The sequence below is a fragment of the Lissotriton helveticus genome, chromosome 11 (assembly GCF_964261635.1).
Source record: "Lissotriton helveticus chromosome 11, aLisHel1.1, whole genome shotgun sequence".
Lineage (NCBI taxonomy): Eukaryota > Metazoa > Chordata > Amphibia > Caudata > Salamandridae > Lissotriton > Lissotriton helveticus.
The window spans coordinates 680129630-680143703 of record NC_136072.1 but is presented as its reverse complement, the minus strand read 5'-3'; the positions used below and the strand labels follow the sequence as shown (position 1 = coordinate 680143703).

Sequence of the window (14074 nt, the reverse complement as noted above, 5' to 3'; positions counted from 1 at the left end):
AAGACCAATATCTATAACTCAGCATGTTTCAGAGATTGCTATGGAGGCATTTCCAAGACCCAGATTTGGGGCAACATTTATCAAACATTCATGCAGCACATCGTAACAATCCACATTGCTGCACTGCGTGAAACAGCAGGAATGCACCATATTTAACATTATAAAGCACACTCCTGTCCTTTTCTTGTGCTGGCGAACAAGTTACTGCCTTGCGCCAATGCAGGCACCCTTGCACCATGGTGCAAGGTTGCGAGAACTACAGACAGGATTCTTTTTGTGCAGGAAAGTGCACCTTCCTGCACAACAACAACCCTCAGAAGCATTTTCCTCTTTCTATGTGTGCTAGTGAATGTAGCACACGCGGAAAAAGTAAAAAATGAGGATAAATAAAGATATTTCTCCTTGTTACATCTCACCTGGGGAGGTGTAGTTTTTTGAAGCACTCCCATGTCTACTAGTAACAGTAAATCTGGGAATGCGCCTAAATCCATGGGTGGATGCATGGGAACACCCACGCTTCACCCATGGAATGCCTCTCTGGGGTAGAGTAACGCAAGACAGCGATTTGCACTGCTTTGCATTACTCTAGATTCATCAATTTTACTTAGCAGCTGCATCACCCTTGCGCTCCATTGCATGGTGCAAGGATAAATCTGCCCCTTGGTGTCGGAACTTTGGCCAATATTGACAGATAATGTTTAATTTTTTCATGCCATGTTTCTCCACCAACCTGGACCATCCCATGGCAGATAGAGCCACTTTGGTGCATTTTCAATAGCTGCTTTTGATGAGGCTGTAATTTTGTCAAATCGGGGGACAGAAAGTTTACTGACTCAACCTCAAAATCAGACTAATACTCTTCTAAGTCATTTGGGGAATGAGCCGTTAATATAATTCTTACCGTTGTTTTCGTCCTTGGACTGCCTACATTTCGTGTTTGTTCCTCAGCACAACTAACACGCAAGTACGTATTTGGCGTATTTAGCCATCTTGTTTTTTCCTTCTGCTGTTTCTGCGTATGTTGGCGAAGAGAGGAGAAAGGCAATATTTCATCATCAAAAATGAAAGCAGTGACAGTTGCTGGTATTTCAACCTCACTTTTATGTCTGCTCTTCTCCTGAACAAATGGATGGCGGTATGCATAACCAGTTCTGTACCCCTGGGAAGACAAAATTATTGATTGTTTAGTTAATCTTAGTGTTCATATCCTAAGTATATAATATGTAAATACTAGTTTTGGATTCAATCTGCAATTATATCAGAGCACATAGGTATTTTACATACTGTACTTCATCTAATAAAGACCAAGGAAAATGATACTTACCCTGTAAGCATTTGTTTGGTGAATGACAAACATATCGGAAAACATTTTGTGTTTCATGAATATTGTGTCAAAAATATTGTGGAACAGAGAATCTAAGTAATACAATATTGTTTTAAGAATACTGTTTGTTAGACCTGTCAGCCTTGAGGGTGGTCTTCCCCCAAACGTTTTGCCTAGTCACCTCCAATTGTTTTGCAAACCTTTGCTTTTGTTGCCCTTAGGATTCTGTGCACTTTACAATTGCTACCCAGTACTAAAGTGCTTGTGCTCACTACCCTAAACATGGTTTGATTGGCTTACAACTGATTGCCATATTTAATTTACACACAGGTCCCTTGTAAAGGGGTTTACAATATACCAAGATCCTGTAAATTAAATGCTATCAGTGGGCCAGTAGCACTTATTGTGCTGCCCACTTAAGTAGCACATTGAAGCCTGAATGCAGTGTTAAACTCCCATGTACACTTAGCATTAAAACCCCCTTACCAACTGAGGAGGGCTAACATTAAAGTCATCCCATGGGTCATCCCTGCCACTGCACCAGTGGGTTGATCATATGGATCCTCTTCCCCACATTTCCTACATCTGGAAAAGAATAGACTGCTTGTGCTAGATGTCAGGTTATTGGTAATGTGAGACTGGCCTTGGTAGGGAGAGGGTGGTGGTTTGTGTTACTGTGATGCTGGTGATATTAGAGAAGGTGGTGTTTGCTTAGGTGTGGGAGGTGATGATGGACGGCTTGATGTATGGTCCCTGCACAATGACGGTCCCGACAACCAGAGCACTGGGTGTCAAGGTCTCATGGTCATGTTCCTCCTTGAAAGTCAGCTGATTTTTATCAATGGGAGGCATTTTAGAAACTGTCCTTGGATGGAGAGGTTTTGCTGATGTTCTGACTGGTTTTAGATTCCTGTTGTCCAGTTCATCTGCAATTCTCTCAAAGATGAGGCCTTGGAGGTTGGTGCTGAGAGGGGTTTCAGATTCAACTTCAGGTCTGACCTTGGATGCACAGATTTCAGCTCCGGACGCGAAGGTTCATTGCCTTTCTGCATAAAGGGCATCAAGGCGGGGCATATAGCTAAACACCACAGTGAATGGTGGCTTGGCTCCAAAGCTTTGTTTTGGCAGGAGCTTGATGGCAGCAATGGACGGGAGGCTTTTTTTCTTGGCTGGGTCTGGCCTCGATGCCTGATTCCCTTTGAAGCAGTGCTCTGTCTTAGTGTAAGTTTGTTTTAAGGGTTGGCCTGAACCCCATGGTTGGGGGTAGTACTCGTGGACCTTGGAGCTTTATTTGTGTGTGGTCCTTCTGGTGTTGACTCTGAAAGGTGCATGCTTCCTCCGAGTCACTCAAAAATACCATTACAGGACTGGTCATGTGTTTGGCCAGAGGAAATGGCCAACCCACTTCCTCTTCCTTGAGGTTTTGGGGGTCCTGTTCCGTGAAGATGTCTTGAGTGTCCTTTAATGACGCAGACTTCATCGTTAGGTGCCAAGCACCTCTCCCTTGCACGAGAGACAGGCCTTGTGATGGTTATCCCAGGCGTACTTAGCATTACAATGTGGGCAGAGTAGGAATGGAGTATGCTCGGTTTGGTGAGATTCTTTGAGGCCAAGCCAAGGATAATCGAAAGATGTAGGACCTGGTGCCATGTAACAGATCGTCTCTGATCGAAGTTTTGGAAACTTGATTGTTGTCTTTTGCCAGAAACGACAAACGGAATAAAGGGCGAAATCGCTGTGAGCAAACGCATCGGTATTGGAGCCATAGCTAACCAGCCCTAAACCCAATGGCAGAAAAAACTATTTAAAGGTGGAGTCAGTGCCCATGTGCATTGCGGACTAAGGGTCACACAGTATCCCCTGAATTGTAGCTTCTGTATATATATATATTCCCAACGTTTTTGCAGTATAGCGCGCTCTCAGAAATGCACAACTCCGCCAAAGTTGAAAATTCAAGGGTGGATTTTCAACTTTGGCGGAGTGGTGTATTACTAGGAGCGTGCTGTACTGCAAAAAGTTTGGGAATATTATTGCCCGGTGTCCTCCGGGAGCATGTACCCCACTCTCCTAGGGTCCCAGACAGTTCAGAAGGAGCGCCTTTTGTGTGAATATATATATATAGTCAACAGTAAGAAAAAGGCGCAAAGCCGAAACGCGTCCTGTTTTGGATTTGACGGATTAATAAACCTGTTCTTTATTTTGCACTATTGGAGTGTGGTCGATTCTTTTAGTATATATATATATATATATATGTAGTGTGTATGTGAGTTTGACTTGCTGGACACTTAACTAAGCTGAATTGTTTTCCTTCTAGATTAGGAAGTTATATGGTCAATATGTGATTAACAGTACCTTCTCTCCAATCTCATCACTAAATGTGTTTAAAGTTAAAATTGATTTCATAGTATGTAATGGGTCCGTTGCATATCGTAGAGTCTGATATGTTCATCTAAATGTAACAGAAACTAATATGCTAAGAGGTATTTTTGTATTTAGAATAAAATACTATTTAATCATAAATAAATTTAGAATTAGGACACATTGCAGTTGCCAGACAGATATATTTTTCTGTGTTGAAGAAGTATGGCTATCCTCTAAATTAATAAAGTATGAGAGACAGCTCTTTATTAAATAGAAGATTTATTGGGAAGTGGCCAGCAATAAAAATTATGTATATGCAGTTTCTCTAAGAAAGTGAAAAGCTGAACATGATCTTACCTATGAATGCAATGGTACTGACTTTACAAGCAAAGCATTCAGAAATATGGTTTTTAAGAACACTGAATTGCCTAATGCTTGTAAAGAGCCAGGAAAATGCAACTTGAGTCATGATATTCTATGCTATGTTAGGTTAGGTTAGGTTATGTTACCCAGATTTGTAGAGCACACTATCATCCAACAGATTATCCTGGAACTGAGCAGGTGTGAGTCTAGCGACACCAAGGGCATAGTGGTCATACTTGAAAAGCCAAATCTTTAGCTTTCAGTGAAATTCAAGAAGTGAGGGGTAGGCACTTTTGTGTAGTGGCAGGTCATTCCACGCTTTAGGAGTGATGCAGAATAGAGCTTGACCATTGGATCTGGTTTTCCGTATGTGTGAGATTTGTGTAAATAGGAGCCTGAATGAGGGAAGGTCTCTGGAAGGTTATAAAACCAGATGCGACCGTTGAAGTATGCTAGGCCATTGTTATGTAGTGCCTTGAAAGTGTGAGTGAGGATTTTGAATAGTGCTCCCTTGTGAATGGGGAGCCAGTGGACCTCATTCAAGTGTGGTCTGATATGAGTGTGGCATGAGAGGGGGTGAGTGATTCTGGCTGTCGTATTCTGAATGGTCTGCAGGGTTCTGGTGAGTTTTATGTTAATCTCGGCATAAAGGGTGCAGTCTGCTTGTGACCAGGGCATGCATAACAGTTTTCCGGGTACTGATAGGGAGCTATTTGAAAATCTTCCTTTGCATCTTCACGGTATAGAAGCATGATGCATTGATTGCATTGACTTGGACGATCATGTTGAGTTTCCAGTCAATGTTTCTTGGCATGGGTGGAGGGTGTGGGTGGCGGTCCTAGCTCTGTTGACCAAGAGGTTGTATCCCACAGTGATGTGCTGTTCTTGAAGATCACAATTTCGGTTGGTGTTAAGCTTTAAACAGTTGGTTTTCATTCAGTGGGCAATTCAATTCATACAAGCATTAAACTTGGTGCTTGTACTGGGCGTCTTCTCCATGCCGTGAGGAAGATAATGAGTTTTGTATCGGCATAGGAGAGGACAGGAGAGGACAGGGGTATGATGGAGTCCCTGAATCAATGGACTTCATGTTGCCAGTGGTTTCTTCTGGGTTGATGACAGCCATATGGTTAGCATTGGTTTTTTGGATGCATTCAGGAGGTGTTGGGCAGTGATTTTGTTGCAGAAAATTTGACAGAGAGGTGTTGCAGATTTCCTGCAAGGGGGTGATCGAGTTGGAGGTGGCTTAAAGTGAGGTGAAACCTTTCACAATGGTGAATATTTCTTTGCTTCTGTTGGTGCTGTCATTGATGCAGTCCACTAGACCAGCTCGATTGGTGGTCCGGATCATTAGGTGGTAGTGCCTTAGGGCAGGCTTTTGTCCGCATTGTCCTGGCTCATTCTCTATTTGTGCTCCAGTTGTTTGCAATGGTGTTTCATCAGTCTGAGTTCATCTGCATACCAACTGGTCAGGGGTCTGAATCTTGTTGTATTGCTGTGTTTGAGGGAGGCCAGAGAGTCAATGCAGAAGGTGAATTAAAATTGATAGCTTTGGGGAGGCTGTTGCTGTGCAAGGGTTGGGTGGTGTTGAGAGCAGCGTTCCAGTCCTTGTCAGTGATGCTGTTCCAGTTTTGGAGGGCTAGTCTACAGTGGTGCATGTACATTGGATCAGGGCGGGGATGCTGAACTTGACATGGGCATGGTCTATCCAGGAGACCGGTGTGGGCTTGTTGACTTGGATGTTGTTGAGGTTTGTGAAAATAGTGTTCAGGAGGTGTCAAGCAAAGTTGGTAGGTCCCTTTACTCATTGGGAGAGGCCAAGGCTTCCAATGGAATCTGAGATCTCTGAGTAGGATGTAATTGCTAGCATTAAAGGTGAGTGTTGCAATGAAGTCCATGTTTGTGTCGGTGTAGTTAGTGTGCGATCCCGGGGAAAGTAGATGAGAGTGCCACTTAGGATGAGGTTGGCTGTGATCTGGAACCTTAACAGTAGGTGTTCAATGCTGGAGGAAGACATGTCCGTGAACTTGGTGCAGTTGATGGAGTTCTAGTGGATGACGGCGAGTCTGCTTTCTGTTTTTCATTCATGTATGGGGGGAGTGATGTCAGCTGCAAATACAGGTTTCAGACAGATTTCAGTGAGGAAAAGTAGGTTAGGGGCTCTGCAATACAGCAGGTTTCAGACCTCTGTGGTGTGTTTGGTGGTGTTGAGGAGTACGCATGCAAGTGTGGAGTGTTGTGTGGAGGCTCCCAAAACTGTGAGTGTGAGAGAGTGGGGTGTTGGGTGCTGTCAGTTTGGTGAGTGTTGGCTCTGGGTGAGGGCATGAAAACCTGTAGAAATAGCAGTAAAATGTTGTGTGGTGTGGCAAGGCAATGCAACAGTGGCTGGAGCAGTGGACAAGGTTCAGGGCATGGCGGGTCATAGCATTGTAGTGGCAGGAAGGGAGAGAACCAGGGTTCCTGGCACTGGTGCGGTTCAGAAGCAGATGGACTTGCCTTCGGCATACTTGCTGCGACATACATGCTGTGGCGTCCATTAAGTAGGTTCAGGGAAGGTAGAGGAGTGATGTTACTTCCTGTGCAGAAGAATGATGGGAAATCCAGTGATGTCACTTCCTGTGCAGTGGGATGATGAGAAATTAGACATCTTGTTCGGCTTCTTCCTTTAGCGACAGTTTGGCAGGAAACCAGTCTTGTCACTTCCTGTACAGATGGATGATGGGAAATCAAATGATGTTGCTTCCTGTGCATATACATTTGAGACCTCAATCTTATTTGCCAAGCTTCTGTCAACTCAAAATTAAACTTTTCGAAGATTTTGCCATAATAAATTCCATTTCTATAGTTTGCCTCAATATGTTCTATTAATGAAGTTTATACAATTTTCGCAAAATATTGTTAGAAGATTCAAATTCCACCTCTTTGGAATGGGTCCAGAAAATGTAGTAAATTAATATTATTATTGCCATTGCTTGGATGGGGAAACTTGTTTTTCTTTAAATATGTTTTTCTTCATATTACAACTACTAGGAAGGCCCTTAAATTGTGTTTACTTGGTTCTTCTGATGCAGTTTGTTATAAATCTTTCACTTCTTTTGATTTTTACATACCATGGTAAAAACTAATGAGAAAGTAAAGTGATGTGGAGAAGCGTGGCTCAGTGGTTAGAGGCGGCAGACCCGGATGCTGAGATCGGCCGTGGACCAGGGTTCGATTCCCCGCCTCGGCGGGTCTCGGGCTCAAAAATTCCACAGACTCGACAATTCTCGCTCCGGTGCCTACTCGACTCACGGGGTCACACTCTGCGACTCTGGGCAATAGCTTGCTTAATCTCCACTACGGCCCCTCGCGGCGGGATGCCTGGCTTTCACCTTGTGGATACCCTGCCGGGGTATCTCACAGGGGAATACCAGGACGGGTTCCCTAAGCAAGCACCTTGATACCTTCGGGTGATACGTGCGCTATATAAGTCGCAATACATTTACATTTACATTAACACTGTTATAGTTTTTGCCTTTTTAAGCATGTGTGCATTCTCTTGTGTACTTTTATCTTGCAAAATGGTATTCATTGCCAATTACAAAATAAAAAATATACTTACTATCATAGACTCTCCCATTTGGCAGTGCATGAGGGAAGTTGAGCTTGCAACATTCAGATGGGTAAAACGGGTTGATTGTGTGTATGTTTCATTGACATTTACCAGAAGAAAAGGAATACTAATACAGGAAATGGGAAGGTTTGAAAGTTGTGTGAAGATGGATTAAGTCACTGCCATGCATGCATTTCACTTCTTTTGTGATTCAAACTGACCACAGAACTCTGAATCTATTATTGATCTGCATAGGTACAAGATGACTACTAAGCAAAGGTCAAATTTGAGAAAAAAACAAAGTTGTTGAACCATCCTGTGTATTGAAACTATCTCAGTGCAGTGGATAGCACAGAATCAAGATTGAGAGGTGTCCAGTAGGTGGTTTTGTTCCAGGAATTCGGTGAGCTGCTGGTTGATGACTTTCTCAAAAACTTTGGCTTGGTAGGGGAACAGGGAGATTAGATTATAGTTTTTGTGATCATTGGGGTCAGCAGAGGCTTTCTTAGGATGGGTCTGACGTCTGCATGTTTCCATCTATTCGGGAACGTTACTGTGGAGATGAAGGAGTTGAGGATGCTGGTGAGTTGCATGCTGATAGGATTCGTTGATAGGTTGTACATGATGGAGGGGGTAGGAGTTGATGGGCGCCCTGGAGTGGATGGAAGACATGATGGCTGAGGTGTTGAGGGAGGTGAGTGGTGACCAGGTGGGGATGGTTTGGCTGGTGTTCGATGGTTGGTTGAGGTCATCAGGGATGAGGGTGGTGGGTTGGATGTTGAAATTGTTGTAGATGTTGTTGATCTTGCTGTGGAAGTAGTTTGAGAGGCTGTCACAGAGGTCTAGGGAGGGCTGGATGGTGTTCTTTATGGCTGTAGGGTTGGAGAATGATTTGACTATTATGAAGAGTTCCTTTGTGTGGTTGGCCACGGATGCGATGTAGGTGGTGTTGGGATGGCTGCTTTCTTGGCTTCCTTGATGTGCCAGTGACAGTTGCTGAGGGCTATTGTTGTGGACTGCTCTGTTCCATTGTTTCTCCAGTTGGTGGCAGTTGTGCTTGGGAACTGGAAGAGGGTTCCGGGCTCTCCGCATCTTTGGAGCAAATGATTGAGAGAAAATGTTTTTCTTACACCTAATGATCTCAAGGTAGAATTAACCCATACGTAGAATATGGCATCTAGGTATTATGCTCTATAGAACATGAACTTCTGTCCTAGGTGGATATATTGCAAGAATTGTACAACTTTAAAGGTGAGCAAAACCATACAAATAAATGTGGCCAAGTGAATTCAAACAATACAGTGAAAAAATAAAAATAAAGCAAGACAGGCAATGAAAGGTTGACAGCCCACAAATAGATCTAGTAGTTGTAATTTAGATGGCCTTCAATGGCTCCACAGTGGAAATTGCCACCCAAACCATAGGCCATTCCTGTAGTCTGATCTTCAAAGAACCAAGAAATGAACTATGGTGTGAAAATATCTGGACTGAAATGTTTTCTTTCACTGTCCAAGCAATCCAAGTTAAACGCTTATGTATTGAAGCTAAGAAGAGAATTAAGGAAACAATAATTCACTTAGTCACTAACATGAAAAAAGTTGTACTTCTGAAACAAGAACAGAAGCCACTGCGGTACACAGGAAAACTTTCTGGTCTGATTCTATAACTGCTTGATAAATGCAAGCAGAACTGATATAAACAATTTGAGTACCTTGCTGCTCTTTCCCATGAGTGGAACCAGGAATGGACAAAAGAAAAACATGCCTACTCCTTCAAAGGCTACATAGAGGTATAGAAGAAGAGAGCACAGGCATCTCCAAAATCCCTTGCCTAGTAATTTATTTCTAAAATAAGTTTAGGCACCCAAAGTTTCTCTTAGAAGCCTTGCACTGTCACTGTCAAATGCCAAGTTTAGTGAATATTAAGATTACCTAGTCTTGAGTTCACCTCATCCTATCTAACACTTTGTTGCTTATTTGATTCATTTTTCTCCCTCTTTCGTTTTCCCTTTTCTGCCTTTCTCTCTTTTACTGTGGCCCTTGTCCACAAAAATGAATGCCGGTGTCCCTCACATGCTGCTACTTGCACAAATTAGGCACTGTATAGGACATATAGAATCATCCTCCTCTGATAATGTTGTCTTAAAAGCTGATTTGAGGCTTAGCTCTATTGGAAAGAGAAGTAGGAAGTTGAATATTGTGACATTTCAGCCAGAGACAGGCCCATCATTTTAGAAAATTACCAAAGAATGGCAAATTAATGACCGCCAACTCAGGAATGTGCATTAATATTTTGCCATAATGTAAGTACCTCACTAGCTTTTAAAATGTCTCGAATGTGTAACCTAGATAAACTGTTTCAGGACAGATCGGTAGTTGTACATTCAATTTCTTATTTGGGGTACCACCTAGACCCTTCTGAGTCATCTTGTTTGATCTATCACAAATTTGATGTTCTATCATTGTATCAATTTTGCAATGAAGACCCACTGTGTCTTCAAGTGAACTGGAAAGTTCGTAGTGTAAGATAAGTGTTTGCAAGAATTTCCATTATAAAAATTATAATCTGAATCCTGCCAGAATGAGTACTAACATCAAATGAGTGAAAGGCCTTGCATAAATGGGGATATTAAGGCACCTGGCATCATTACTTTTATGATGTTAGTATAATTCTATATTTTTTAAAAGCTTCCACGTTAGCTACGGTTGTATGTTCTTACAACAAATTCCGTTGTAACGCATGCCTTTACCACGCATGCGTTACAACGGAATGCTATTTTCACGCTTATCCTTCATGTATTTTTCCGTGGTGACGTCATACGTAGTAAATAAAAAACGGCCTTTTCCTTCCTCTGCGACGCCGATTGCCTGCACATCTCGACTAAAGGTTAGTGGTTTTTTTGGGGGGGGAAGCCCCCCAACCCCCCTTTTTTATTTGTACCCTTTACCACACATGCTTTTACTACGTACCTCGTAGTAAACGTATGTGTGGTAAAGGCTTTCGTTGTAACCACGCATGCGTTGCAATGCATGCGTGGTTAAGGTTTTCGTTGAAACGGCCGCATTGTAGTGGCCGTTTCCCATAGCTACAGGGTCTCCTCTAAGAATCCTAAAACAGACGATTCTAGTTGATTATGGTGGATAACAAGAGTATTGACACACATTTAGCTGTTCATTTGATATTAAAAAAAGCATTTTACCAGCTCTTCCCAAAGACTCATATAATTGAAACGTGGACCAAACAAGGAGGCAGAAATTAACCTAATATTGTGCTTTACGGTAATGGGACATGACTATGATAATCTACAGTGAAAAACATGTTGATGTTTTGTGATCAAATGGTAAAAATGATGGCATGCTTGTTGACCGTGAATACGGAACATGAATGCTCTAGTTATTTTTAATGAGAAGACAAACATTGAATTGTACACAGGCTGTTAGAAGGAATGCTTTCACATTAGAACTCAATAGTCCAATTGAAGGCGGAACCGCCAAAACGCATCAGCCGTCTTTTCCCTCACTTTATGTTGGATTAAAACCAAAATAAAGAAGAATCCTCGACCGCCACGATCGTGTAACACTTCATTCTATATGTACAGGCTCGGGGAAGTACATATATATATTGAAGCAAAATACACTCTTTTTGATGTGCCTCCTTCTCCATCCCCTGAGACATTGTCTCTCTGCATCTTGTTGGGACTTGAAGTTAACATGTTCCATATTCTGCAGAACAGCTAAGTTCTGGATACTAATATTTCAATAAAGACAACCTATATTCTCAGTGTACTTCAGGTATCATTCCATACTGCAAAATATCACCTGGTCACCAAGTTGCATTTATGCAGCAAATGGGACTGTATGTGCTACATTCTTAGTGTCTTAAGCTACTGTGTGGTGAACACTTGTATTTTGTGCAGAGATTTATTTGGATATTTTGCCTTGTGTACTAGTTCAAAATATGATAATGATTTCAACCTAGGTTCAAAAGGTAGTCAGTATCTCGAATAGGGACTGGACCAATATTTCTTGTGGTTGGTACAAGTTAACAGCAGTCTCCACTGCAGTAATTTCAATGTTTCACTGCTCATCATCAAATTATATTAATGAAAACAAAAAAGTTTCCATAAACAGCAAACATTTATTCCAGTTTCTGACAACCTGTAACAGTACAACAGGCAGGAGGAATACTATCTGGATGATGAATTAAAGATAATAAGAGGCAACAATGAATGCTTTGATAAATATGGAGTCTGTTGGGGGGGCGTGGCTTGGCGCCAGCTAAGATGGCTGCATAGTGTGACAGCTCCGTGGCAGCCCCTCCTATTTACCCCTTTTATCCGATCATAATCCACCCCACCCCATAGAACAGGACATATCGGGGTGTCCTCTACTATCGGAGACTGCTTCCGAGATGGATGCTAGCCAGGATAAAGAGATCGTGACTAGCCAACAGCATTGAGACCTTTGCTGTGGCCGCCAGTGCTGGGCGTGCTCCAGGGTTGAGTTTCGGTAGCTGTCGGGAATAGCTGGTGAACTGGTTAACAATGTGAATACTCCCGCTTTTGGGAATATAGGCAGTGCATTAAGGGGACGTTCCCCAGGGAGAGGAACGCTATAAAGTCATGGTATTTCACAGAGTAGAGGAGGTGTGGGACTGGCTTGAAGGAGGACAGGCACCCAGGCAGCAGCAAAGGCGGGAACAGGACCGGAGTTGATGCAGGGGCCTAAGCGATGGCTCCCGCAAAGAGCCACATGACAATGCTGCAGATGGGAGACTCACTTCAGAGGCACGCCCTTCGAGCTTGATCAAGTGAACATGTTAGACTTGGGTGGGGGGGGGGGGGTATGGATTTCCATTTGAGTATGAAAAATGTCAGACTGGGTGTGCGCTGGACACCGGGCCTGGGCTGAGCCTCGAACACAATGAACTTGGTACGGAACTCAGGTCTTCACAATCTTGGAAGGTTATGTAAGTGCTCAGACCTTTTCTGACGTACATAAGGACATCATTTAAATGCTGAAGTTGGAGGGGAGGGCTGTCATCTTCTCAGAGGTGGCGGCACTAGCCAACCTGAGTGTATTGTGATGGTTATACTTGGGCGACAGGCACACTGCAAATTGGGGATGTGTGTAGTTGTAGACCTACCGTGCAGGGTAGGAGGGTTGGGGGTGGGCTTAACAGGAAGTTGTTTATGCTTTCTTGTGCTCTGTATGTTTTATGTTTGTGTTGTGTCTGCTTTCCCTACACCACTGCACAGGTTACACAACATTCTAACATGGAAAGGCAGGTCTCGACTGGATTACATTTTCACACAGTGTATACTCGAGGCGCAATTTGGCACATAAAGCAAGGGGCATATCGGCTCACTCCCCAGTGGAGGTAAGTCTTCGAGGTCCTGCCGGAGACTATACTCTCACACCACGCATGGATCCTTGGCATGTTAAGGACCGAGAATTCGAGAACAAGTTTAGGGAGCAAACACAACAGTACTTGGAGGAAAATTCTTGCTTAGTAAGATCGCAATGCACACTGTGGTGGGAGGCATATAAAGTGGTAGCAACACCCAGGCGGTGATTGGAGGTAAAAGGAAGGAACGGTACTCCTGGTGCACTGAACTGGAACAAGAAATCACAGCCATGGAGTCACAGCTGGGGTGAGAGGGGATAGTGGGCCCTGCCCTAGGGCACAGGTTGCAATACATTTGGAAAAAGTCTATAGCTAAGTTGAAGAATGGCAATAATTAAAATAGGTGAAATAAACAAGAAATAGTAAAGAGAGCCCACATAGAAGGGACTGATCACCAAATTGATTGAGAATTTCTTTAAATTTTATTAATTAGATATTTATTTTTTGAATAGATTTTTAAATGAAGTTCATAGACATTACGTTTGAATTTAAAGGAGTAATCCACTATTTACAAGACAACATCATAAAAACTCCTAAAAAACATAATAGACATAGACATGGCATTAGACAAGAAAACGATGGAGGCAATGCGGTAGATGGGGACTAGGCGCGTTTCGGCTTCTGGGCCTTCATCAGGTAACCGTCTATTGCAAAACAAGAGACAAGTTAAGAAGCGGGGTAATGACCAAGTTGGGCATACCAACCATCGACCATAAATACTCCAAGGAATGATAAAGTGAAGGGCCGATGACAAAATAATGAGATGGAGCAAGTCCTGAAATTCAGAAGGAGTGCCTTCACTGAGATAAGTAAGTTGCCTGAAGATGGGAACTCAATTTATGAAACAGCGAGAGGAATATCAGATGATAGGCGGCGGTAATCTGAACACGTGCCCTACAGATAGCCTCGGCTTAACATAATATGGTAGCGAAAAAACAGAAGGTCCGCACCTTGTAGAATATCTCTCGTTTTAGTATCCCTGGCGCAGCTGTCCTTTGGATCGTCAAAGTTGTTTGTTTGTGACGCAT

The 14074-nt window shown here is 42.9% G+C and overlaps 1 protein-coding gene across 2 annotated transcripts in view; it reads right to left on the bottom strand.

The window, feature by feature from the left end:
• Positions 1–14074, bottom strand: part of ADD2 (adducin 2) — a 422666-nt gene that overhangs the window by 129081 nt on the left and 279511 nt on the right. For both annotated transcript variants that reach the window (XM_078666540.1, XM_078666541.1), the window contains exon 10: positions 902–1159. In XM_078666540.1, the coding sequence (XP_078522666.1) occupies positions 902–1159 (258 nt within the window). The remainder of the gene's footprint in view (positions 1–901; positions 1160–14074) is intronic.